General features: G+C 37.4%; 1 protein-coding gene and 1 long non-coding RNA gene across 3 annotated transcripts in view; one reads left to right on the forward strand and one right to left on the reverse strand.

Moving 5' to 3' along the window:
* Positions 1 to 25,920, reverse strand: part of LOC103888743 (uncharacterized) — a 208,990-nt gene that overhangs the window by 24,895 nt on the left and 158,175 nt on the right. The gene's annotated exons all lie outside the window — the stretch shown is intronic.
* ANKEF1 (ankyrin repeat and EF-hand domain containing 1) lies at positions 9 to 23,411 on the forward strand. 2 transcript variants are annotated; one of them, XM_024238517.3, is made up of 11 exons: positions 9 to 395; positions 3,402 to 3,791; positions 8,240 to 8,439; positions 9,504 to 9,653; positions 10,682 to 10,805; positions 14,542 to 15,364; positions 16,817 to 17,043; positions 18,274 to 18,437; positions 19,627 to 19,764; positions 20,667 to 20,847; positions 22,321 to 23,411. In XM_024238517.3, the coding sequence occupies exons 2-10, from the start codon at positions 3,446 to 3,448 to the stop codon at positions 20,823 to 20,825; spliced, it is 2,331 nt and encodes a 776-aa protein (XP_024094285.3). In that variant the 5' UTR covers positions 9 to 395; positions 3,402 to 3,445; the 3' UTR covers positions 20,826 to 20,847; positions 22,321 to 23,411.

The raw sequence follows: 25,920 nt of genomic DNA on the forward strand, positions 1-25,920 counted from the left end.
GCCGCCACATCTCGCACGCTGCGGTTGCCCCGGCAGCCGCGCCCTGCGTGGCCGAAGCTCACAATCAGCCCGGTCCCTCGGGGTCCCACCCCGCCCCATGCGCTCACCTGCCCGCGCGCTCGCCCTCCGGGGACCCGGGGCCCACGGACGCACACATCCGGCCCATGGACACACACATCCAGCCCTGCTGTCAAGCGCGCCAGCTCGCCAGCCCTACCCAAAGGGACACCATTCACGCCTGGGTGCCTCTGCCGGGCTCCGGGAGCCCAAGGTCGTGGCTGGGCCAGCGCTGAGCGTCAGAGGAGGAGAGCAGGGGCCTCCCTGGTCGCCCCAGCAGGCCCAGGCGCATAGGTGCCCAGAGATCCCTGGCTTCTGATCGCCCGGAAGACTAAGAGGTGAGCATGACACGTGGCCTTTCCTTTGACATTACATCTCTACCCGCTCCACTGCTCTCTTCTCCAGATTTTTCTGGAGACTAAAAAGTGGAAAGCACAGTAGAGAACCCCCAACATGTAAACTATCGCTTACACTTGTGGGTGAGCTGAAACCCACAAAAGTTTGGTGTTTTCATAGGGAGCCTATATTGAAGGACTTTGCTAAATATTTTACAAGGATCATATCTCATTTCCTTTTCACACAGCCCCATGAAGTGGGCACCATTGCTATTCCCAGTTCACAGATGCAGAAACTGAGGTACAAACTAGGTAGGTAGCATATCCATATTTATCCAACTAGTTTTAGTGTAAATAATGATACAGGGAAGGGAGGATCACAACGGATTTCCCCACCTCAAACCCTACACTCCACTGTACCAAGCTTGTCTTCCTCCATTCCTCTTTCTAATGATCCTCCCTTGTCGCACAGCCCCCTTTGAGAGTTAAATGACCTGAACACACGCACATTCCCACAGATTTTCATGTAATTTCCGAGTATTCAGACCCCGAACATGGACCTCAAGTTAAGACATTCTGCTCTATTCCACTACCTTGGTAGATGGTTAGATGTGTCTAAGGTGGCCCAGGGTCATGCTGGGGAAAAGTGCAGGTGTGCTTGTATGTGGAGGATCCTATATGCTGCTCAATTTACAAGGAACCCAAGACTCAAGGGCTACACTTGTGTGATTTCCTGCAGTGGGGTGAGCTCTTGGTCAGTCTTAGCAGTTGATTGTAAAGGACACTACACAGGGAGCTGTGCCCTCTCCCCAGCACTTCAGGGCTTTAGCTGGGAGGGAGGCAGTCCACAGGAAACCGACCCATGGACCTACTGAATTCATCATTGTAGCTGCTAATTAATTCTCCATAAGGGATGGGTGCTAACAGAGGCAACATTGAAGTCCCTGATTGGGAAATCCCTATTTTCACAAATCAAGTGGCATTGATTCAGTCTAATCATTACCTATGTAGGAGCATCTTGCCCTATTCCATAGATGACACATATACATATGCGGTATGATGACACTGCACCTAATCGGAATATGGCTGATAGGAATAAAACAAGCCACAAATAGCAGCTAAGGTGAACGTCACCAAGCCATGCAGCAAAGTTCAAGTGGATGACTCTGAGGCAGCCTCAGTTGGTTCCCTAGTCCACCACACATTATAAACAGATTAAAAGGCAAAGGAGGCCTAGCCCGGTGGCTCATGCCTATAGTCCCAACACTTTGGGAGGCTGAGGCAGGTGGATCACCTGAGGTCAGGCGGGTGGATCACCTGAGGTCAGGAGTTCAAGATCAGCCTGGCCAACATGGTGAAACCCTGTCTTTACCAAAAATACAAAAATTAGCCAGGCGTGGTGGTGGGCACCTGTAATCCCAGCTACTCGGGAGGCTGAGGCAGGAGAATCGCTTGAACCCGGGAGGTGGAGGTTGCAGGGAGCCGAGATTACGCCACTACACTCCAGCCTGGGTGACAGAGCGAGAGTTGGGCTGAGGGTCAAGGGTCATGGGATAGGGCGAGACACCAGGGGAGTGTGTGAGGACAGAAAAGAGTCTTGAGGACCTAGCCCTGGGCACCCAACATAGGCTTCTTGAAACGGGGAGTCAGCAAAGGAGACTGAGCAGGAGGGGGCATTGGTGTTGGATGGAAGCAGGCAATGGAGATGTTGTGGTGCCTAGAGAGACACATTTAAAGGAGAGAGAGCTCACTGCCATAGAGAATGTAGGTGAGGGAGCAGGCTTGCGATGGAGAAAGATGGTGCATCGTTTCAGCTTTTGTAGTAAGATGGAATCTTTTCATTGCAAATGTTGGAAACCCAGCTAACTAGCTTATGCCAAAATAAGGTGACGGGGGGAGAAGATATATTTACCCATAAAGTGGTAGATGGCTTCTGGCACCATGGAATCCATGTTGCAACTAATGCCATCAATCTCAGTCTCTCTCTATCTTCCAAGCATGGACTCTCTCTGTGGCACCCAAGAGAGCTACCTGCAGCCCCAGCCCCACACCATACTGCTTAACAACTTCAGCAGAATAGTCTTCCCTCATAATTCTGGATGATGGGCTGCTGATTGGTTGATGTCTTTTATGCACATATGCTTGAGCTTCAGTGTACCTGGAAAGGGATGGTTCCCTCAAATGGGCCAAGCCTAGGCCACAGACCCTTTCCTCTGGCAGGGGACAGAAGGGACAGCCCCATCCAAACGACCCAGATAGGATTCCCTATGTGATAGTGGAGTTCTTTTCTCATAAGAAATGAAGAAACAACTGGATTCCCTATATGATAATGGAGTTCTTTTCTCATAAGAAATGAAGAAACAACTGGTCATACCTAGCATGACCTGCTACTCAATCCAAAAGATTTTCCATACAAGGAGGTAAAATTACATACTAGAATGCTCATCACAATTTAACAGGGGGATTGTTTATGAAGATTTGCAGTTTCCTTGCAGCCATTTAACTACATCTTTTCCACTTAAGATGACATGGGAATCACTCATCACATCTCTGATATGTTACAGAGCCCAGTAGATTTGTTTATACTGAACACCTCAAAATTATATGTTTTTATAACACCTTAAAACTATTAAAACCTGTATGATCTCTCTATTGTGCTGGTGTGAAACCATGTAGGTAGATGGTGGGAACTCAAACCCTTACCATGGCAATTTAGTCAACCTCAGCTTCTTCATGGTAAAATGGTAAAGTGTGGTGAGGAGGGAAGGTTAAATGGATAATAAGAAAACCACCTGGCAAACTATTTTTAATTATTATGGAAGATTTGTTTGAACTGTTTTAACTTTATGCCCACTCAATATATTTTTGGTATTTATGTGTAAATCCTACTTTCTGAACATTTCTTAAAAAACAATCTCTGTTCTTAAGGAAGTTCCAAAATATTGTTATTTAATCAAAATGAAGATGATAAAATTAACTTTGAGTTATTTTTCTTTTTTGTTGCTTCAGCTTTAGTTTTGGTCCAGAAAGCATTTTCAAGGAGCTGGTCAAGCATGGCTTTAGCAGATAAGAGACTTGAGAACTTACAGATCTACAAAGTTCTTCAATGTGTGCGGAGCAAAGACAAGAAGCAGATAGAGAAGCTGACCAAGCTTGGATACCCTGAACTAATCAATTATACAGACCCCATTAATGGACTTAGTGCTTTGCACTTAGCCTCAGTTTCCAATGATATTGATATGGTCAGCTTTCTCCTTGACCTTGGTGCTCACCCTGATGTGCAAGACCGAATGGGCTGTACTCCCACAATGAGGGCTGCAGAACTGGGCCATGAATTGTCAATGGAAATATTAGCAAAGGCAAAGGCTGATATGACTATAGTTGATAATGAAGGAAAAGGTAAAAATTCCGACATCCTCTCCAGCAGATTGCAATTCACTTTGTAGCCAGAAAGCAATAACATGGACTCTTTTTGTTTTCCAGCTTTGGAAGTGAATTACTTATGGTTTTAACGGAAAGGCTAAATTCTCACTCCTATACCTAAACCTACTATCTCCTCATACTTTGAAAATGAGATAGCTATATCTTAGGGAAATCAGTTATGAGAGCTTGCTCATATACTTAGATTAATTTGTGTTTGGTGGTTTCTTTTAAATGTGGAGAATTTTGAACATTATACACACTGATTACTCATTATAAATTATAAACTCTTGTTCAAAACAAAGATGAAGTAGAGCATTTCTTATTCTTTTTTTACATTCTAGAATTTCAGGCAGCACTACACCTAGGACTCCAAAAGGATTTTGACCCCCTAAATAGCAGTCTGATGTAGGAAGGACTTGCACTTGGAAACTTGAAAGGACTAAAGTCAATTCTGGCATAAACTCCAACTTTCTAGGATCGTTTAAAAATGTATTTGGAAATACAACTTCAAACTTTAGACATGACCTTTCAACAATGATTCAGATCAAACAGCTGCACTTCCACACCGTTAATCCCATCATCTCAAGACCATGGTCTGAGGACTTCTTGCCCAAATAACTTAAGGTTCAGGCAAGAATTGACACAGCCTCATAAAAATAACTGAGATAATTACCAATAAGCTTAATGTAAACTGGTAGGTTTAAGCAGTTGTCCTGAGTTTCTGCAGATACAAGGCCATTAACATCAGCCCTGCAATGGAGAAATGAATCTCATTTGATAATGTGAATATTTACTGACAAGAGCAAAATCTACTTTTCTAACTCTCTCCAGACTTTGTGTTTGATGTGATTACTTGCTTAGAACAAAAAAGGACAAAGAAAAGGGATAATTACATATTTAATTGTACCACGTAACAAAATAAACTTCAGATGCATTCAGGGGCCAGATGTATTTTGAAATGTTAAATTCTGAAAAAATGGTATCCTCTCAAAGCTCTATAGAATACCATTTCCCAAAGTGTGTTCCATGGACCACTGAATTGCCAGGATGTTGAGAAGTGCTACAGGCAAAATTGGTTCCACGGTCACATTCATTAGAGACACATTTTAGGCATTTATCTTTCACGTTGTTAGCTCAAAAATGGTGACATTTTCCATATTTATTTGACCACAAAATAATTTTTTTAATGGCATCTTATATGCCTGGAGTTTTGTGGACTAACCTTTGGGAATCACTGTAATAGAGAAACGTTTAACTTACTGAGTTTGAAACAGAGATACAAATCACAAAGAAAAAAGAGAGAAATTCTTTAGCATAACAATGTAAAAGTGTAAATTTTTTTTAAAAAATCAAGGTAAAATTGGAAACAAGGTCAAGTAAATACTTGCAGCAAATGCAACAGGCATACGGCTAAAGGAAACAAATCTCATGGGCAGAACTGAAACTATAAAAGGAAACAAATGTAAAATCTTGTTTCACACATAAGCTTGTTAGGGTGGCTGCCTGCAGCCCTCACTCTGCATAACCCAAGGTACTGCCCATTGTACAGAGTACATTGTCTCTTCCCACATCAACAATCCTCACTCAGCTTGCACGTCCCTCAGTTTGGCTGCCAGTGGCCAAAGTGCTTTGCTTATTCCACAGTACCCTCTCTGTCATTGACGTCCTATTTTCTAGTGACTCATGTTTGACTCACTGTACATCGTTCCTAAAGGATAAGCAAACATTTAAATGGCTAAGTGGGTCTTTAGAATGTGAGACATGCCCTAGGCCTAAGCTGCACTTTCTCTTGGAACAATTTTACAGAATATGGAGAAGGTAAAGCTCTAAGCCAATACATTATTTCTTGTATGTTGTCCTAGGGAATTAATTACAGTGTGGAATCATTCTCCTTAAAAGTTAAGCTATAATAGTTCCTTATAGCACCCATTCCCATTCCATTGGTTTTTGCATTTATAGGAATGTGTACTCAGTCCTCAATGCCGTATGCCAGTTCTATGATAAGGTACAATATTTTTCAAACTGTTTTCCCTTCAATTTAGGAATGCTGATTCGTGTTCTTTGTGGCTTAAAGAGTCAGCCCAGATATACTTTAACTGTGTGTTGCACATGCCATCATCATGAAATATTCATTTCATAAGTGGCTCTGGGCCTTTTGTAATGAATTCAGCCTCCTTGGGTATTATGCTTAGGTTGTTTTGCTGTTGCTGTTGTTGTTGTTTTGCTCTGTTCTTGCCTTCTATGTCTTGCTCTGTCTTTGACTTTCTCTTTTCAGTAATATCCTTGACAATCTTTTCTTTTTTTTTTTTTTTAACTGTTCTGAGTAACCCTATTTTAGGTACATCAGTTTATATAAAATACATTTAGGTTTTGATTTTCATATACATTTTATTTTTTATTTTAATGGTGGAATTTATCCAATTTATAGTTATCTAGATTTCCCATAGGTTTGGCTTCAGAAACATCATTTATTTTATATTGTGAAGGCAAAATATATCTAATGTATAAAATATATGTGAAAGTATTGTCATATATGGTCCATATATTTGTTTTGCTTTGCTGTATATGTGTGTTTTTCTTTATATGCTTGTAAGTGTATTTTCTAAAATCGATGGGCTGTTTTTAATTATTTTAATGGTTAACTTGATACTTCATATGCCCTTAAACCTGTTTATTGAGATAGCATCTTAAACAGTATTCATTGATTCTTTACTCTGTTTAGTAAGATTAGTACAATAGTATAAATTAGATAAGATTAGTACAATAACCCTTCCTCTTACCTCCGCTACTTCCCTTCTACCACTCAATTTTATACTCAATTATAATTACTTAGTTCTTTCAATGATTCCCTTTTAAATAATAAGTACCTTGTACTTTATCTCCTTACCTGCTTTACGTAATATCTCAGTCTTAGCCCTAAAATATGAGAAGATCAAATACTTATACTATTTCTCCTTCCTTCCCTTCCCTCCAAATTTTTGATAAATTATATTATTTTTACATTATTATGAATTGCAATATATTATTCTCTATCTAAAATTACTAAGGTGACTTAGCTTTGGTTCTGTGGCTAAAGAGATTCAGTATTTATGACTGTTCTTTTAGTCACATATTCTCTATTGATCTCTTGGAAAACTCACTTTTGCCTTCAAGTAGTTTAAGTCACTTCTTTGGGCTTATATCCCTGATTACTTATATCCTTAGGACTATACATGTCTGTTGCTTTTACATGAACAAAGTCTTGATTGGGTATAAAAGTTTCCTGTTATTTTCCCAAGTTATAGTGTAGAGATCCTTTAATTATACTGTAGCATTGAATGTTGTTGTGATAAATTTTTGAGGGCAGCTGGACTTTTCCCCTTTATGGATTAGTTGAATTTTTGCCTGCATTCTTATGAGACAGTTTCTTTGCTTAGCTTTACCTAGGCATGCCTTGTTGACTGTTCTTAAGCAACTTTTCCTGAGACCCAACATACCCTTTTAATCTTAGGATTCAGGTCTATCTTTGCACTTTTATTTTAGAACAAGTTATATTTAATTTCTTTGCTATCATGGAAATGAATTAGCCAGTAATTTTCACTGGTATGTCTTTTCTAGTATGTATCCTTTTTGCATGGTTTTCAGTATCAGTTTCCTTTTTCCTTGCAGTATTTTTTTTAATAGGTTGCATAGTGGTTTCTTTTTTGGTTATTCTTTGAATGAAGTCCCTTTTTTGGAATGAACTCATTACAAAGTCAGTTTGGAGTTTGATTGTTACTTACCTAGGACTTTCTTAGTAACACTCTGCCCTGGGTTTATAACAGTAACCCTGATGTGTAGTATGCTTTTGACATGGATTATATTGAAGGCCTATATGTTACAGGTCCTGGGTGTAGGGATTTAGCGTTTTCCTTTCTCCAGTGGAACAAAATGATTTGCTAAAATGGCAGAGCCACTTGCCATCTAATTTTTCATCTCTTGACTGCTATACCGACAGCCTGCTTCTAACAAACATGGCCGGTCTACACATTTCATCACCCAGTACCATCTCTTTTGCCATTCTGCAGTTTTAGAGGGGACCGGGGGACTTACCAGTAGCCTTTTGGCACACATAGCTATAGCCCCGCACATTCCAAGAAGGGACACTCAGGGTACGTACTGCAAGATGCCAAATACTCAGGGTCAACAGGGTTCACCTATCAGCACTCCAATTCTTCCATAAGCAAGGTCCTATCACATGTGGTTGTGACTGTTTTCTAACTACATCAGGAATTAAGATTTTTTGTTTTTTGTTTTCTGTCTTGGTGTCTTAGTTGGTTTCAGAGAGGAAACTGAGGCAGATATGCCTTTAACTGGCTAAATATGGATTTTTAATAATTTTACTTTCCTTCCTGTCAAATATGTATAGCTGTTAAATACTCTCTGGGGATTTTATTTCTCTGCAGGTGTTTTGTTTTACTGCATTTTACCGACTAAGCGGCATTATCGCTGTGCTCTGATCGCCCTTGAACATGGTGCAGATGTCAACAATTTTACCTATGAAGGAAAGCCAATATTCCTTAGAGCTTGTGAAGATGCACATGATGTTAAAGATGTGTGCCTGACACTTTTGGAGAAAGGAGCCAATCCCAATGCAATCAACTCAGTATGGCTATTCTTGTGTTTACAAATATTTCTTGTTTCAATTACAGCATAGTATAATCTTTGCATTTAAATATGATGCCATTATCCTGTTAGCTGATAGACTGTTCATTTTGATTCAAAATGCTTGAAGATGGTATACTTTGATTATCTTCATATTGCTGTGGTTCTATAGTCTGTTTCCTAATTATGTTTGGAAACTTGGTATTTATTATGCATAATGTCAAGGTACCATTATAGGAAATAATAAAAAAAGGCATTGCTGATGCATAATAGGATTTATCTTCTTAGAAAGAAAATATATAGTTCTGCCGTTTCTTTTCTTTTCCCTTTTTTTTTTTTTTGGAGACAGGGTCTCACTCCGTTGCCCAGGTTGGAGTGCAGTGGTCCAATCTTGGCTCACTGCAACCTCTGCCTCTCAGGTTCAAGCAGTTCTCCTGCCTCAGCCTCCCGAGTAGCTGGGATTACAGGTGCATGCCACCATGCCCCGCTAATTATTTTTTGTATTTTTAGTAGAGACAGGTTTTACCATGTTGGCCAGGCTGATTTCGAATTCTTGGCCTCAAGTGATCTGCCCACCTCTGCCTTCCAAAGCGCTGGGATTACAGGCATGCTCAGCCTAGTTCTGTTGTTTCTTATATCAATTTTGTTCACTCTCCTTATTTGGCTAATTTTGAGTTTTCTTGTAATTGCCCTTTCTTGACACTAAACATTGATTTTCTTCTCATTATAAAACACCTATGACCTAATTTTATATTAGGTATTGATATTTTATCTCTTTTTCTCCCTTTTTATTCTGCTCTATTTGCAAGAAATATATTTTTTAGCATGATATTCTCACAGGGGCATGCAGTGTGACCTTGACTCTGATTTTAGAATTCTACGTTTTGGATACTGACCCATTGTACTTGCTTAATTTTTCCTCTTTGTTAAATGAAGCTAAGAAAAATGTAGAGAACTAAACTTGTAAGTGTAAAGCTAAGGTCAAATGGATTCAGACTGTATTTGTACTGATTCTGCTACTTAGTATGATGGGTATAAACAGCGTCTCATCTGTTTCATGTCCAGTCCACAGGCCGCACAGCTTTAATGGAAGCGTCAAGAGAAGGGGTAGTGGAAATAGTTCGAGGCATATTGGAAAGAGGAGGTGAAGTGAATGCATTTGACAATGACAGGCATCACGCCGCTCATTTTGCTGCTAAAGGAGGCTTTTTCGATGTAATAATCTATTCTTTGCTTTAAAATTTGTTGCTAAAACTTTTCTGTCCTTTTTCTCAAATTTTTTATATGTCATATAGAGTACGCTAAAGCAGACATTTTTCTGAGTTACCTAGTTGTTTTCATCTTGATTTCCTCAAATAATTCTAAAATTATATTTTTAAAAACTTTATCTCTTTATTTAGTTTTATGTGTTTGCTAATTTACTTATTTAATATTATTCATAGTATTTTTCTGTACACTCGATGATAACGATTTAAAACTTCTGCCACCTGGGACTACTGTATTTTATGACTTCATTACATACTAGAATCTTCAAAATATAATATGATCTAATTATGGGAGAACAATGCCCTCATACTCTTATCTCCATGGTGTTTGTGTGTATTAGATATTGATATACCTGAATTTTAAACTCAAGTATTCTGATTATCTAAACATACAGCAAAGAATATCTCACTGATACAGTAACATTGCAGAAACAAAATAAAAACACTATTTTTTTAAATTCTGAATTTCATCTGAAATTTCTTTACTCAATTTCTTTGAGTTTTAACATAGTTATCTTCATTTATATCACTATTTTCCCTGCAATATAAGTATACACAAAGATAGACACCACGTTTGGTAAAGAATTTTCCCCTTGGATGCTGTTTTCCATGCTCTGATGCTTTCTTAAATTACCTACACTAACAAAAATGGTAGTGCCCCGTCTAAGTATAGAGTTTTCTATCCTCTAGATCAATGCTATTTAATAGAACTTCTGGTGATGATGGACATATTCTGTGTTTGTGCTATACAACACAGTACAACACAATGGCCACGTGGCTTTTGAGTACTTTAAATGTGGCTAGTGAAACAAACAAATGAAACTTAAATATTTTCAGTTTAGTTCATTTCAATTTGAATTTTCAGTAGTCATATGTGGCTAATTGATATTGTCCTGGATAGTGCCAGTCTAGCTGTCGGTTTTTATATAGTAGATGTACATTCCTATTCCTCCACAATATCCACTGTTTATTTTACAGATATTGAAGCTTCTTTTTGCCTACAATGGAGACTTGGGGCTGATTTCGATAAATGGGAACACACCACTTCATTATGCTGCCATGGGTGGTTTTGCAGATTGCTGTAAATATATAGCTCAGCGAGGTAAAATTGTCTAGCAATTTTGTGCTTAAAGTACTTATGATTTACCCATGTCATAGATAAGCAGAGAATTTGGGCCTATCACTTGTCACTGGCTTATTTTTTTCTATAGCAAAACCTCACTCATATGTAGAAAGAAAATTGAAAATTATTTCTTATACTACCCTCTGTTAAATCATGAATCTGCTCTTAAAAGTGATGAAAACCCATTTGTCCATAAATTTTAGATTATTGTTAAAAACCTAAAGGGGATTGTTCCTGAGCCAACTAATTATTCAAATACTTATGGTTGAGAGCAGGGTGTGGTGGCTCATGCCTGTAATCCCAGCACTTTGGGAGGCTGAAGCAGGTGGATCACTTGAGGTCAGGAGTTCAACACCAGGCTGGCCAACAAGGCAAAACCGCACCTCTACTAACAATGCAAAAAAAAATTAGCCAGGCATGGTGACGGCGCCTGTAATCCCAGTTACTTGGGAGGCTAAGGCACGAGAATCACTTGAACCTGGGAGGCAAAGGTTGCAGTGAGCCAAGATCGTGCCACTGCACTCCAGCCTGTGTCTCAACAAACAAACAAACAACAACAAAAAACTTACAGTTGTTTAAGTTCCTTATTTTAAAAATGCCAACATCAATCTAAAAAAGGACACACACTGGAAACCATTTGCTTTCATTTGAATTTTTAATTAGTTTATTTTAAACAATGTTCCATTGTGTCAAATGCAAAGATAACTTTTCTGGATAATTTGCAGTTATGGGGAAAATAATTTGGGGGAAAACATGAAATGAAAATTTTCATGGAAAATTTGAAATGTAAGCAGAATTTTTAATATTAGATTTTCCTGTAGCTTTTAAGTATTAATTTAGAAATATGAACTATATCATATATAGCTTAATGAGTTTCTTAAAATGAAAATATTAGTTAATTATATTTAAGGATATGAATTTTTTGTTAATTACATGCTAATTAAATGCACATTAAAAGCTTTTTTACTCTGTTAGAGATAGAACTGCATTTTGCAGAACTGTATATATTTCTTCTAGTTTATGAGAAATACGCAAAAACTTAAAGTTCAACGACTCTATAATAGAGCAAAGAAAGTGTTTTATTTTTCTGTCTTCCACACAGACAGAAAATTTTAGAAGTCACTAAAATTATAAATAAAACTAACATGCCCGCATAACTATAATAGCATAATAACATCCATTTTTACTTGTATGAATGTATACTTTCCCTATGGCTCCAGTGTGATAAACCCTTTTAGCAAATGAGAAAAAATATATCAAATGCAATTCTGGTTCTCTCAAACTGTCTTAATTGGTTGTGTTTTCAAATCTGTCTCTATTAGCAGTTTATTCTGACATTTCAGATTTAACATTATGTATTTCTAAAAACTAAAGATCCAGTCAAGTTGAGACAAATTTCTTTAACTTTAATATGTTGACTTATTTCTTATTGGGACAAATATCACACATACTCTATCATTTATGTATTCCTGGAATAAAGTCACAGAAAGCACATTGAGAAGCCAAGGACCAGAGCCTGGGTCGTGCAAAAAGGCCTAACTCAGTGATGCAGAAAAGATCCATTTTCCTAGAAGAATCAATCATGAGACTATTTTAAAGCAAATGTTTGAAAATGTTCTGAGTTCTGTGCGTGTTCGGAAATATAAACACGTCACCAGATCCTATGTGGGTGACCCAGTTGCACAGCAGAAGTGTTGTCAGTTACATTTCTACCTTTAGAATCTTACATCTAAGGCAATCAGAGCAGCAAGAAACCCTTAGCGATCAAATGCTTGTTTCTGAATAAGCTCCCTGGGTTTAGTCTCTTCTGTACTTAATTGTAAAGCATTTGTGCTGGCTGGATTCATTTCTCACATTTCCTCATGATGGTCCTCTTTCGCCCCCTCGTCCCCCTGCTGGAGCAATTGACAACTCCCTGTAAGCATGTGAGAGCCACATCCAAGGGCAGTGGAGAGGAGCTCGTGGAGTCCTCCTCCTCCTCTTCCTGGGCCCTCAACTCCCTGAGTTCTGCAACACCAGCCAGCTGGAAGTTGAACATCTTTACCACAGAGGAGCATAAGTCTCACAAGGAATGAATAGATCTTTATTTACTAATCATAAAGGAGGAGACAGAAAGCTCCGAGTCAAAAGGACAGGAAAACTGCCTTTAGCTCTTTAAAGTGGGATCCGTTGGAGTCTTTTATACACATGGAAGTTTCTAACTAGGATTAAGCTGGAAGCTGCAGAGGGTGAGCTAAAACAGGATGAAAATCCTTTGGTCCTTAGTGCTGGGTGAACATAGAAGAAGTGGCTTGAGAGTTGGGATCAAAAACCCCCAGACACCCTAAGTAAGCAAAATAAATAGCTAAGTAAAAACAGTGTATCAGAATTAGTATGGAATTGCACTATGGAATTACTATGCTATGGAATTACACTGTAGAGTCACTGTTCTTAAAACTATCCAATATAGAAATTTTAGAACCTTTATTGTCCCCATAGTCTTTTTTAGTTTTTCTACTACTAGTAAAATTATCAGCCTTAGTATAAAGGTGTGTGTGTGTGTGTGTAGTAAAATAGATTTATTTTTCTTTTTTTAATTCTTTTTGACAGTAAGTATATATATATTTGTGGAGTATGTTAAATGTTTTGATATAGGCATACAATGCTTAATAATCACATCCTCTAGAATGGGGTATCCATCCCCTCAAGCATTTATTCTTTGTGTTACAAATAATCCAATTACACTCTTTTAGCTATTTAAAAACATACAATTATTATTGATTATAGTCACCCTGTTGTGCTATCAAATAGTAGGTGTTATTCATTCTTTCTATTCTTTCTATTTTTTTCTATTCTTTCTATTTTTTTACCCATCGTATAACATTTTAATTTTTGGCAATACTAAGGAAAGTATTAATCTTGAAAAACATGGTCTGACTGCTTCTTCAAAGTCTGACTTATACATATACTTATTATAGACAACACAGCCTTTTTGGTAGCACTAAATGGATTCCCTAACATGTTCAAAAAAGTTTATTTCCTTGGTGAATATTTATAAATAATGTTGGAATCATCATTTTGTTGAATAAGGGACCAAAAAGGAAAATGAATTTTAATGTCTAACTTGCACATAAATATAATGCTGAACTCCTCAGATTTAATTACAAATTACTTTTTCCTCTGTGAAGATTGTTCATATGGCCATACCACAAAACAGCAGATTAGTATAAATTACATTATTTAATGAAGAATACGGAAAAAATATACTTAAAATTATACACAGATTTACGGTTTAAATCATTCAAAAGGAAGCAGGTATTCTGCATCTTTTCAGGTTCAGATCTGAGTTCATAAGGTCCTAGGTAAGCTGTTTGAATCCAGCTTCTTTCCAAATTTAAATGTATCCTTGCTCTTTTCCTGTTGGCCTGAAGTCCCCTGAGCAAGTGTACCAATATGGTATGTGTTTCAAATATCTCTAGGGATGAATGTTCTAATCCTATTGTAAATTGTAAACGTATGTTCTTCAGAATTCACCAAAGTGATGCTCACAGAAAAAAAAAATCATAGCTCAATTTTGTAATTATAACAGCAAAATGTGCACATCTCTATATACATATAATTTGGGGACACATTTTTTACTAATCACGAGAAATTAAGAAAACAGTTGGATGAGTGTCACTTATTAGCCATGCAAATGCCTTGGCACCATTCGTAATTATGATGCTTTATGTTTTAGGATGTGACCTGAAATGGAAGAATTTAGATCATAAAACGCCCAGGGCTGTGGCTAAGGAAGGCGGCTTCAAAGCAGCAAGCAAAGAAATACGCCGAGCAGAGAGAATCGCTAATAAACTAGCCAGGCCAGGAGCCAAAAATCCAAATCCACTGTGGGCCCTTAGACTGCACGATTGGTCCATAGAACGTCAGGCTTTCCTCCGGGAAGCCTTTTCGGTTTTAGACAGGGGTGATGGGAGCATCAGCAAGAACGACTTCGTGATGGTGTTGGAGGAAAGGCAAGATTATGCAAGCTCAGAACAGCTGGCTGCCATCGCTCAACTTCATGAGAAAACCCGGGGAGGAGGGGTCAATATTAATGAATTCTTTAAAGGAACCAGATATTTAAACAAGTCTTTTGTCTTAGGATCGTATGGACCTAAGAAAAAGAAAAAAGGGATGGGCAAAAAAGGAAAGAAAGGGAAATTTGTCTTACCCCTTCCAATCTGTGTCATTCCTGAGTACGCGTTTCCACGCCGGCAGGATGGTGGGCCACCGTATTACATGATTGAGACCTACAAGAATGTCACTGATAGCAGCCGATTTAACAGAGATCACCCCCCAGAACATCCCATTCAGGATGACTCTGCTTGGTACATTGATGATTCAGAGAAGGTATTTTCAAACATTAATATTATCACCAAAGCAGGGGATCTGGCTTCTCTGAAAAAGGCCTTTGAATCAGGAATACCTGTGGATATGAAGGATAATTATTACAAAACTCCGCTAATGACGGCATGTGCAAGTGGAAACATAGATGTGGTCAAGTTTCTTCTTGAAAAAGGGTATGCGTCTCAGTCGAGTGTGGCTTAAATTTTCACGAGTCTTCACATTTCAAGGAAGTGAAAAGACAGAATTTTAGTAATATAGAAAAGTGCTACTTTATTGAAGTCTATAAGGCTTTAATATATAAAAGCCTTTTATTAACACTTAATTAACTTATTATAGGCTTCATTAAAGAATGTTATTAAAGAATGGTTTATTAAAAATGCTGATTTATTATAGGCTTTATTAAAGTCTATAAAATGCCCTATAAAAGGTATGTGTCCATATTATTGATGGCTAGGGTTAGAAAAGGAGAATTTATGTTAGATTTATGTTATGTTAGATCCCTAGCCCCTTTATTAAAGCCTGTAATAAATTAATTAAGCCCATAGATCTTATATGGGAAACGAGGATAATGGGAGCATAGGATTGTGTGTGCACAAATATATTTTGCCAATAGCAGTTATGCACGAAGTGAAGGCCAGTAAGTGTTTTCTCAGGGTAAACAGAGTCTTCTGATTATTACTGGCTTTCTATCAGTGGCAGCACAGCTCAGTCCTGTCTCAGAGCTTCACCTAGATGGTGTGGAGTCACTTTTTAATCTGCCTCTATTTGGGGATCTCAACAACTTCAAACAAGTGGAATGGTGGCTATAATAACATGTTTTGGTCCCAAAACCTGCTGCCCTCCTCCAGTGTGGCGCAGCCTTTTCCTTGGTCATGTAAATATTTTTAAAATGTCAAATCATGACAGTTTTATAATACTTAACTTTTTAGACTACAACAATCACTCAGGTTTAATTCCTTCTTCTACCATAGTTGTATAACCTGGGTGAGTTTCTTAATATTTTTGTGCCTCAGTTCTGTCATGTATGTAATGAGACTGTAGTGACTCATGCCACAAGATTAGTTGAAGATTAAATTGAGTTAAAATATGTAAAGCTCTTGTTAACACAGTAATTGCATACTTGAGAAATAAAGTACTAATCTTATTAGTACTTTAATGTTAAAGAAAGACTCAAATTTGTATATTATCAAGAGAGCAACTAATGAGAATATGAACTTCTGGACAGTGAATTTCTAAAAAGGACTAAAATGTTAAATAATACATGGTAATATTTAGAATTTATTAATGAAGTTTCATTTAAAAATGTATTACATGCAGAGAAAGTCACAAAATGAAATATGTCCTATCAGCTTTTATCTTCATTGGATCTGATTTTATAAATTTCCTTGATTTTAACCTTTGTGAATCGTAATCCCTAGAATCTAAAGTGCCTTTTAATGTAGATATACACAAAGAAAGTTAAGACTGTCAAATAATGCAGAACAAAGAGGTCTGAAGAAAAACTATGGCACAGAGTTTACAATTTAGCAACTTGATAGAACTCTATGAAATCTTACTTTGCATTTTTAGTGTCCAGCCATTGGAAAACCAGTATTTTTAGTTTGTTCATCTATCTTATTTTACAGAGCTAACGTTAATGCAACAGATAACTTTCTGTGGACTCCACTTCATTTTGCATGCCATGCAGGCCAACAAGACATTGTTGAGCTTCTTGTTGAATCTGGAGCTTTAATAGATGCAGTTTCAATCAACAACTCAACTCCTTTAAATAGAGCCATTGAAAGCTGCAGACTGGATACAGTAAAATACTTACTCGATATTGGTGCTAAATTCCAGCTGGAAAATAGAAAAGGTATGCATTCATATTACTGATGATTAGGGTTAGAAAAGGAGAACTTATGTTAGATTCTAAGCCCCTTCTGATTCTATTCTCACAGGCTTGCATTGTCCACTGGGTTCCTGGTGCAAACACAAGCCTGAGTTAAACGTTATGGAAGTTTATCTTATACCAAGTGCTTTTCCACTCATTGGTGTTGGAGGGCCAATTATTTATGTTTACAATCTTTCATGGACTGAAATACTTTTGTAAAATATAATAAAATGATTTATTAGAAAAATAAAATGAAAAAAAAACAAAATACAAGGCCAAAACTTTGTTTTTAATCTTTAAATTTTAATGACAGAAAATTATATTAAGTTGCTATAAACATTTATAAATACTTAGTTTCTGTAGTTACTTCATTATGGATCAGTAACTATTAGTCTGTGGACTTGCACCAGTTTGCAGATGACACATTGAGTTATTACACTGTTATGACTGTTAATTACTAATAATTGCATACCCTATAGACTTTGGATTTCTCTTAAAGCTGGACAAAGTAATTCCTGAATTGAGGCTTCCCTGACTCCAGGAAGTAAACACACAACCTACCTTGTATCATAAATACCATACAGGAAAAATTAAAAAATCATTTGAATATATTTGAGCTCCTTGTTTGGAAGTACCATTTTCCTACATTGGAAGCCATTGCTTCCTTTGACTGAGAGAGCATCATACCTCTGGTTGGTTCAGGCTGCCTCTGAGTCACAGGTACTACTGCACTTGTCCTGCCTGATGATATTATAGGGAACATATTGCCCAGCCATCTGCCTGGAGCACCTGTGGCCACTAGCTTCCCCAGACCTTTTGGAATTTACCTCCTTACATCAAGGAAAGGGAAAGATAATGTAAAATTATCTATCACATAGAAGGAAATTTGCACAATGTGGGGAGAGAACAATCAATTTGATATTTAAAATGTAATATAATATTTCCTATCACTCTTTTAAGAAACATAGTAAAAAAAACTAAGGAAAAGTAATTTTGTGTATTTAGATGGCACTATAAATCACGGGATTTTAAAGCTGGGACCACCATAGAGAAAATCTGATCTAGCTCTGTGAACTTCCGTATATATACCCCTTGCTTTAGGAGTCACCCTTATTAGGGCAGGCTTAGAGCTGATGTGCTAAGATATTTTTCTACATGGTTTATCATTAATATGTTTATAGTCACTCTGAATTTATGTTTATGTTTCAACAGGGCATAGTGCCATGGATGTTGCAAAGGCATATGCTGATTATAGAATAATTGGTCTGATTAAAGAAAAGCTAGATAACTTGCCGAAACCAGCAGAAAATCAAAAACTAAAAGGCAAGACACCTCCTATACTGAAGACTGAAGGCCCTGAAATTAAGAAAGAAGAGGTAAGAAAAAAGGTTGACTACCCATTAGTAACTGGAACTCTTTAAAAGTCTGTTTTGGGGAAGGCAGAAGCACTATTTACATATTGTTATACAACATGGGCAAGATAATATGCAGTGCATACTTTCAATAGCATTATTATATAGTACTTTTAAAGAAATATCTAATAAAATTCTTATCACTGAAGAGCCTAAAAAGTACTCACTGCAAAGAGAATCCATACAAAAACCAAATGGGTTCAGCCAAATACAATTAGAATGTTGAAAAAGAAAACCAAAACTGGTATTGGATTTGTATATATTTGATCCTGAATTACACAGATTTGATGAGATGGTCCAAATAGGGAAGGAGGCTAACCCTTATGAGGAGTGAAGTAAAGCATGATTTTTCTTCATTTTGGTCTCATTGCCACCATATCCCCTTTCATTGCCCACCACTTCCCCTTCCTCCCACCTGCCGCTTCTACCAAGGAATTTTAATGAATACCACTGAATTCTGGGGTATGGAGTCATTGTCTCTAGAATATCCTGCAAAATGATTGTAGAAGGTTTTCAACATTTCTGGTAATCCGGAGTGATTTGGAACTTCTAAACTGCAGCGGAAGGTTGAGGTTGTTGCCCACGGGAGTTACTGAGACATCAAGACTTTATCATTAATGGGAAACCCCTAAGTGTGTCTCTAGATTGGAAGCTTTTCTTAAGGGAGCAGAATATTTACTGGAGAATCTTGGCTGACACAGGACAAGAGATGAAAATCAAAAAGGAAAAGTTTTAGTGTCATCAAATTGGAAAGGATTGGGGAAATGTAGGTGGTAGGGAGTAGATAGAATGAAGGGATTGTAGACAGACAGCAGAGTTATCAGCATGGAGGATGTTAGAATGGCAAAAGGTGAAGGAGGATCAGTCAACTAAAGTTCTTCCATTGTCATTTTAGTAGGCCACAGATCAAGGATGGGTATCTCAAAGACTTATGTGATCTTCTACCAATACTTCTAATTAAAGTTAAACAAGGCAAACTATCTCTCCCCATCCCCAAAGTTATAATAATATACTATTTTATCTCAAATTATAACTTGTACAGTAGCATTTTTAGGTTTCTTTCTGGCTTCAGAGTAAGATGTGAAACAGCAAATAATATTAGAAAGTCAGTATAGATTTTTACAATTTATAATTTTTCTGTTCTTGTTTCCAGGAACTGCTGTCATCAATTTATGGTGTACCAACCACATCAGAGGGAAAGAAAGTACAGAAGGGTAATGTGGTTCATCTCAATTCATTGATTACCAGTGGTTATACTAAGAAAGTGGATATCACATTTATTCCACGGAGGGTAAGTGCTTCGAAAAGATCTTCATAGCATTATAGAAGCTCATAATGTCATTTTTTCAAAAGCTTTTTATGTAGAATATCCAAACAAATCTGCGCAGTTTGTCTTTCATAGTTACTATTTGTGAATGTTCTTTTGCCAGGTTCTGGTTCTTTCAACTCAGTATGCCCAAGTAATAGCTCCCGGCATCTAGTTCTCTTTCTATTACTATTTCTGTATTAAGATTTACATTTTCCTAGAAAGGTTGAAGTCTTTCTGAATCAATGGCATGATCTGCAGCTGTTTAATCACTAACTCCTAAGGATACTTTTTTTTTGGTACTTCTCAGACCCAACCCTTCTTTGTACTTAACTGCTACCAGCTCATGCAGGAGTTTCATATAAATCAAGACTGGATTTATTCAGTAGCTTCCGAAAACCTCCACAACTAAAGAGGTGGAGACATCTTTTGGAGAAAAGAGTTGTCTTTCCATTGGCCATCCAACCAGGCTGAACAAGCAGCTCCCCTCGCCTTCTATTATAAAAATAATTTTGACTTCTACATAAGACCTATAGGTAGTAAACCTAGATGATCTTCTGATTCCTTTGTTTCCCTGTTTTGGCATCCTAAAAAACAAACAGCAGCTGGTCTGAGCATAACTGGCCAGAGAAGTAACTGAAGAATATTTTCAACATTATTTGTCTAGACAGTCATCATCAAAAACAGTGATGCTCATGCAACCACTACTGTCATATGAGAGGGGGGAAGAAGTTAAAACACATCTAAAAGTAAATTTAATAGTTTTAAGTTAAAACTATAAACAAATTTTTAAGTTAAAACTGTGTATTGAAAATTGTCTGGATATTAGCATATTTACTGGCTGTCATACTCATACCTGCTCGGGCATGGCTATTTTTCTTTTTAAGATTTGGAGTCCTGAAGCCACAACAGCAGAGCTGATCAGGAAGAGGGAACTAAGGCGAGAGAGGTTTACACATGAGGTGGACTTCGACGATTTTATGATGCCTTTTCAGAAGAACATCACAGAGAAAGCTCGAGCACTGGAAGCTGCCTTGAAGACCTAAGTCATAGCAGTTATTTCTTGGGGTAAATGCTTTGAGGCCCAGGGACCAATCTTTGGAGAAAGTAGATATTTCCATCAAAGCCAAAGCAATCCATACACCAAGAACTTGTTACCAAGTATTTCTTTTTGCTTTAACAACTATAAATATTTGAGCTGTCTAGAGAAAAGATGTATGTTATTTTGAAATGAATGGTATGTCATTCTGGATAAATCCCCAAGCCCCTTTATGAATGTAGTGAAATACATGGCATGTGGGTTATAAACATTGCTGTCAAAAGATTTACCAGGTCTACATCATTATGCTGATTATTTTTTTAATTATATTTTTTTTTATTAAATAGAGACAGAGTCTCACTATATTGCCCCAGCTGGTCTTGAACTCTTGAGCTCAAGCAATCCTCCCAACCTGGCCATTGAAAGTGCTGGGATTATAGGCATGAGCTACTGTGCCCAGCCTGCTTATTGAAGATACATTTCTAGTGGAAATTGATGAAACAATTTAGGTTTTGGAAAAAGAAGTAATATTTAATCTTTTAAGGAAGGAGTTTATTTCTCACATGCCATTATAAACTATGTGTATTAGATACCTTGGGTTGAATACACTTTTAACAGCCCTAGATAGATAGCCCTAGCCCTAGATAGATAGATATTAGGTTGGTGCAAAAGTAATTGTGGTTTTTGCCATGACCTTTAATTGTGGCAAAAACGCAATTACTTTTGCTCCAACCTGATAGCTAGGTATCTAGCTAGCTAGAAATACAGATAGACAGATATATAGATGATAGATAGATAGATAGATAGATAGATAGATAGATAGATAGATAGATAGAGATTTATTGCAAATAATTGGTTTACATAATTTTGGGCCCCAGATGGTTAAGTGCTACATTTGTAGGGCAGGCTATCAGGAAGTGCAGGCTGGAAACATGCAGGAGTTGTCCCTGAAGTCCACAAGTAGAATTTCTTCTTCATCATGGAAACCTCAGTTTTGTTCATACACCTAAATACTTCAGTATGTCTTTCCTAAAATAAAAGGCATCCATTTACCTAACCAGATTACGATTGTGAAAATTTCAACTGTTGTTAAAGCGACTGATAGGATCAGTTTCACCTAGATTATCTAAGACAATCTCCTTTACATAAAGTCAATGAATTGTAAATGTTGGTTGCATGTACACAATTCCTTCACCACAACACCTAAGATCAGTATTTGATTGAGTTACTGGGTGCTATAACCTAGCCAAGTTGAGTCATAAAACTGACCATCTCTGGAGGTGTACTCTGGAGTAAAAAGCTAGCTGATACATTACTCACACCAGGAAATGCGGTGGGTACCGAACAGGAGCTCCAAAAATATCCAACGTCTCATTGACGGAAAGAAGCCACTTTAGAATCTGCCTTACCAGAAGGCACCAATTGCAGATTACAGCTATGTCAGTCACATATGGATTAAACCCCTTTCCTCTAACCTCCTCCCTCTCTTTCCAACCTTCAAGGGACCTTTCACAGGAGCCAGTCAGGGAGAAGGGAAGAGAGAGAGTGAAGCAGGTAACCAGGCCCACCTCTCTGGAGGAGACAGACCTGAACAGGGGTTGCTTACAAGCATTGCATTTGGATCCCAAGATTTGCTATTACAACTAAATTTTGTCTGTTTTATAAGGTTTTGGTTGGTTTTTTTGTTCTCTCTTTTCTTTTTGTTTTGACATAATTTCATATTAATGGAAAAGTTGCAATAATTTGACAAAGAATTCTTATATGCCCTTTACCCAGATTACCTAAATGTTAACCACTTACCACATTTGCTTTATCTCTTTCTCCCTCTACATATATGCATATGTATGTTTAATTTTTTTCCCCAAACTATTTGTGTGTCTGTTGAAGACATGATGAAGACATGATGTTCTTCACATGATGTTTTCATATTTGTGTGTCAGTTGAAGACATGATGTTTTAAATATTTCATTGTGTATTTCCTAAAATCATGCAAAATGTTCTTTTGTGTAACAATATTACCATTGGCAAAATAAGGAAATTAACACTTAAGTGAACTATTTAATCTATAGACCTTATTCAGATTTTGCTATTTATCCCAATAATTTCCTTTGTACTCCTAGGTCATGAAATACATTCGCTTGCCCCATCTCTTTAGTCTCTTTTAGTTTAGAACAACCTGTATTTCTTGTTTGTTTGTTTGGTTGTTTATAACAGTATATAAGAAGAACACAAGCCACTTATCTTGTAAAATGTCTCTCAACTTTGGTTTGTCTTAAATGTCTTCAAGAATAGATTCAGGTGATGCTTTTGGGGCAGCAGTGCTACAGATGTCATTGCACTCTTCTCAGTACATCATATCAGGAGGCACATGATGTTGATACCTGATGTAAACTTCAACTGCATTTGCAGTTGAGAGAAATGTAAATAAAAGTAAAGCTGCAGTAATAAATCATAACTGCACAAAATTAACTGTAGTACATACTGTACAACTGTAATAATTTCATAGCCACCTCCTGTTGCTATTGTGTTGAGTTCAATTGTCTTTTCTCAAGCTAACTTTATTGTATGAATACAGTATTTATAACATACAAAATACATGTTAATTGACTGATTATGCTATGAGTAAGGCTTTTGGTCAACAGTAAGCTATTAGTATCTAAGTTTTTGGGGAGGCAAAACTTATACATGGATTTTTTATTGTAAGGAGAGTTGGTGCCGCTAACTCTCTAGTAGTTTTCCTTGTACTTAATGAATATCTGATAGATAGATACTTTGAAACTATGGAAATTTCCTTCTACCTTCATACTTTCACCTACTAATTTTAGCATCCGTGGATGATTCTTGCCTAAAATAATTATTACAGTGACAGTTGCCATAAAATAATTTCTACCTTTTATCATTTTTTCCATTTCTTACTTGGCCTTCTGCTGTTGGACAGAGCTTTCTTTTCTTCCTTATTAATTTATGTACTCAAATCAGTATAGACTCATGCATTCCCTTTTTATTTAATGCGAATTATATATGTGTGGGGACCAACTCAGAACTCCAGAGTTGGTATAAAGATTATTTTAAGCCAAAGACATTTGAGATTTAACATACCATATGCAGGGGGAAAAAAAAGTCTTCTCAGACCTTTGCTTATCTGACTACAAGCAGTAACTTCTAGGAAATAAGGCTGCCATAAATTCCTCTTCAGGTTTGATCTACTTCTAGAACACAAGTAATCCTACCCCCAAATCCCTTCTCCAGAAGTGTTGTATGGCCCCGAAGGAAATTTAAGGACCATTTATACCTGTATAGACAAACATTATCACATACTTTTTTATTTCCTCTTTGTTCACCTGAAAACTCGTATATCTTTTTAAAAAATCATTGTGTTTACATAAATGTCTTCTCCCCCTCCCCTTTGCTTATCAAGATGATTATAAGCCACCGATTTTAACTATCCCTTTGAGTTACTCATCACTGAGTTCTCCCAAGTGTATATGCCTTGCATTCATAAACTTGTTTTCTCCTGTTAAAATGCCTTTTGTCAGTTTAATTCACAGGCTCTAGGCATTAAACCTAAGAGGGTAGAGGAAAAGTTAATCCTCCCCTATGTGATCCTTTACTCTCCTTTTTAATTTTGATGCTCAAATTGTCCCTGATTTAACTAGTGGAAAACCCTTCAAGTTGGCTCCTGATAAAAAGACATTTTGTTTTCTAAAACACTCAGAGGACTCTTTATTTCTTGAATGTGAGGGAAAATGCCCACCTTTGGCTTCGTTCAGGAACAAGGAAAATGAATCTGCAACAGCAGATTTTCAGAGGTGATCACTTTCTGTTTTCACTCTAGTGAGTACATTTTTTAAATGTCAGTTTGATAGATAGTGGTGTCCTGGGATCACCTTCAGCCACTTGCAAATATAAACTGAGAGTAAGCATTAATGTTAGGTCCTATTAACTCTCTTTCCCCACATACGGAGTGTTTGTATTCATTTTAATGGCTCAACATGTTTAAAGGGGAATTGTGTGAGGGGAACAGTCACACAATTGACTGAGTTTATTTGGAGTTTAAGGCTAAACCCAAACATAGCAGAGCCACGTTCTAACAATGGCCCAAAAGAACATCAATGCTATTCAAAGAGTGATCCACAGGCCAGCAGCATCACAGGGAGCTTGCTCCCACTACCTGCTGCCCAAAATTATAGTACTGAAGTCCATATGAGCATAACGAAAATTTTGTAGAGGAAATCTTACTGGCATAAAAAGACTGTCAATGTTGCATGAAAAGTACCTACATTGTAAGTAGTACAATATCAGACTTGCAAATGCACTTGTACATAAATAGTAATTTTTCTGGGTCTTTATGAGTTATCTGACCTTTATTGTTTTATTTTGGCTTACCTGTATTTTCTGTTTTTCTTTTTCTTTTTTTTTTTTTTTTTACGATGTACACATATTACTTTGGAATTAACAGTTTTTTTTAAAAAAAGAAAAAACACAAGTTAACACCAAAGTCCGTAATACCAAAGTGAGTTTATTAGTATTTGCCTCTTTTATGCCTTTTTGTGCATTGCATTAAGATTCTCTCAGAAGAACGGAGCCAAGAATTCAGGAGCAAATGATGTGTGAAGGAAGTGCTCCCAGGGGAGAGCAGTATGGGGTGAGGGGTATGAAACAGGACAGGGAAATGAAAGGAGCCAAACAAGGGTGCCCTTTCAGATGAAACCACAGCTTCTGAGTAGCCCGTGGGGAACTGTAGCGCACAGGCAAGGAGCTGGGCTTCTGGGTTCCTGTATCAGCCAGTAGCTGCAGGATTGAGGGTGTACTGGCGAGGCTGTTCCAGTGCTCGAGGGCAAGTCTGCAAAGGTCATGGTGGGAACTATTGGCTAGAAAGCATGCAGAAGCTGTAACTGCGTGCATAGCACAGGAGAGGGGACACATGTACTTATCTTTAAATTTACACTTTGGTGAACTGGGTAAGACTGTGGGTTTTATATTAGCAGACCTGGATTTGAATCTGCATATTGTTAGTAATCTGCATTTACTGCCTGCTTGCCTATGGATCAAGTTACGAATGGTCATGACTCCGAATTTCATCATTTATAAAGTAGGGATAA

This window comes from Pongo abelii, chromosome 21 (assembly GCF_028885655.2).
Source record: "Pongo abelii isolate AG06213 chromosome 21, NHGRI_mPonAbe1-v2.0_pri, whole genome shotgun sequence".
NCBI lineage: Eukaryota > Metazoa > Chordata > Mammalia > Primates > Hominidae > Pongo > Pongo abelii.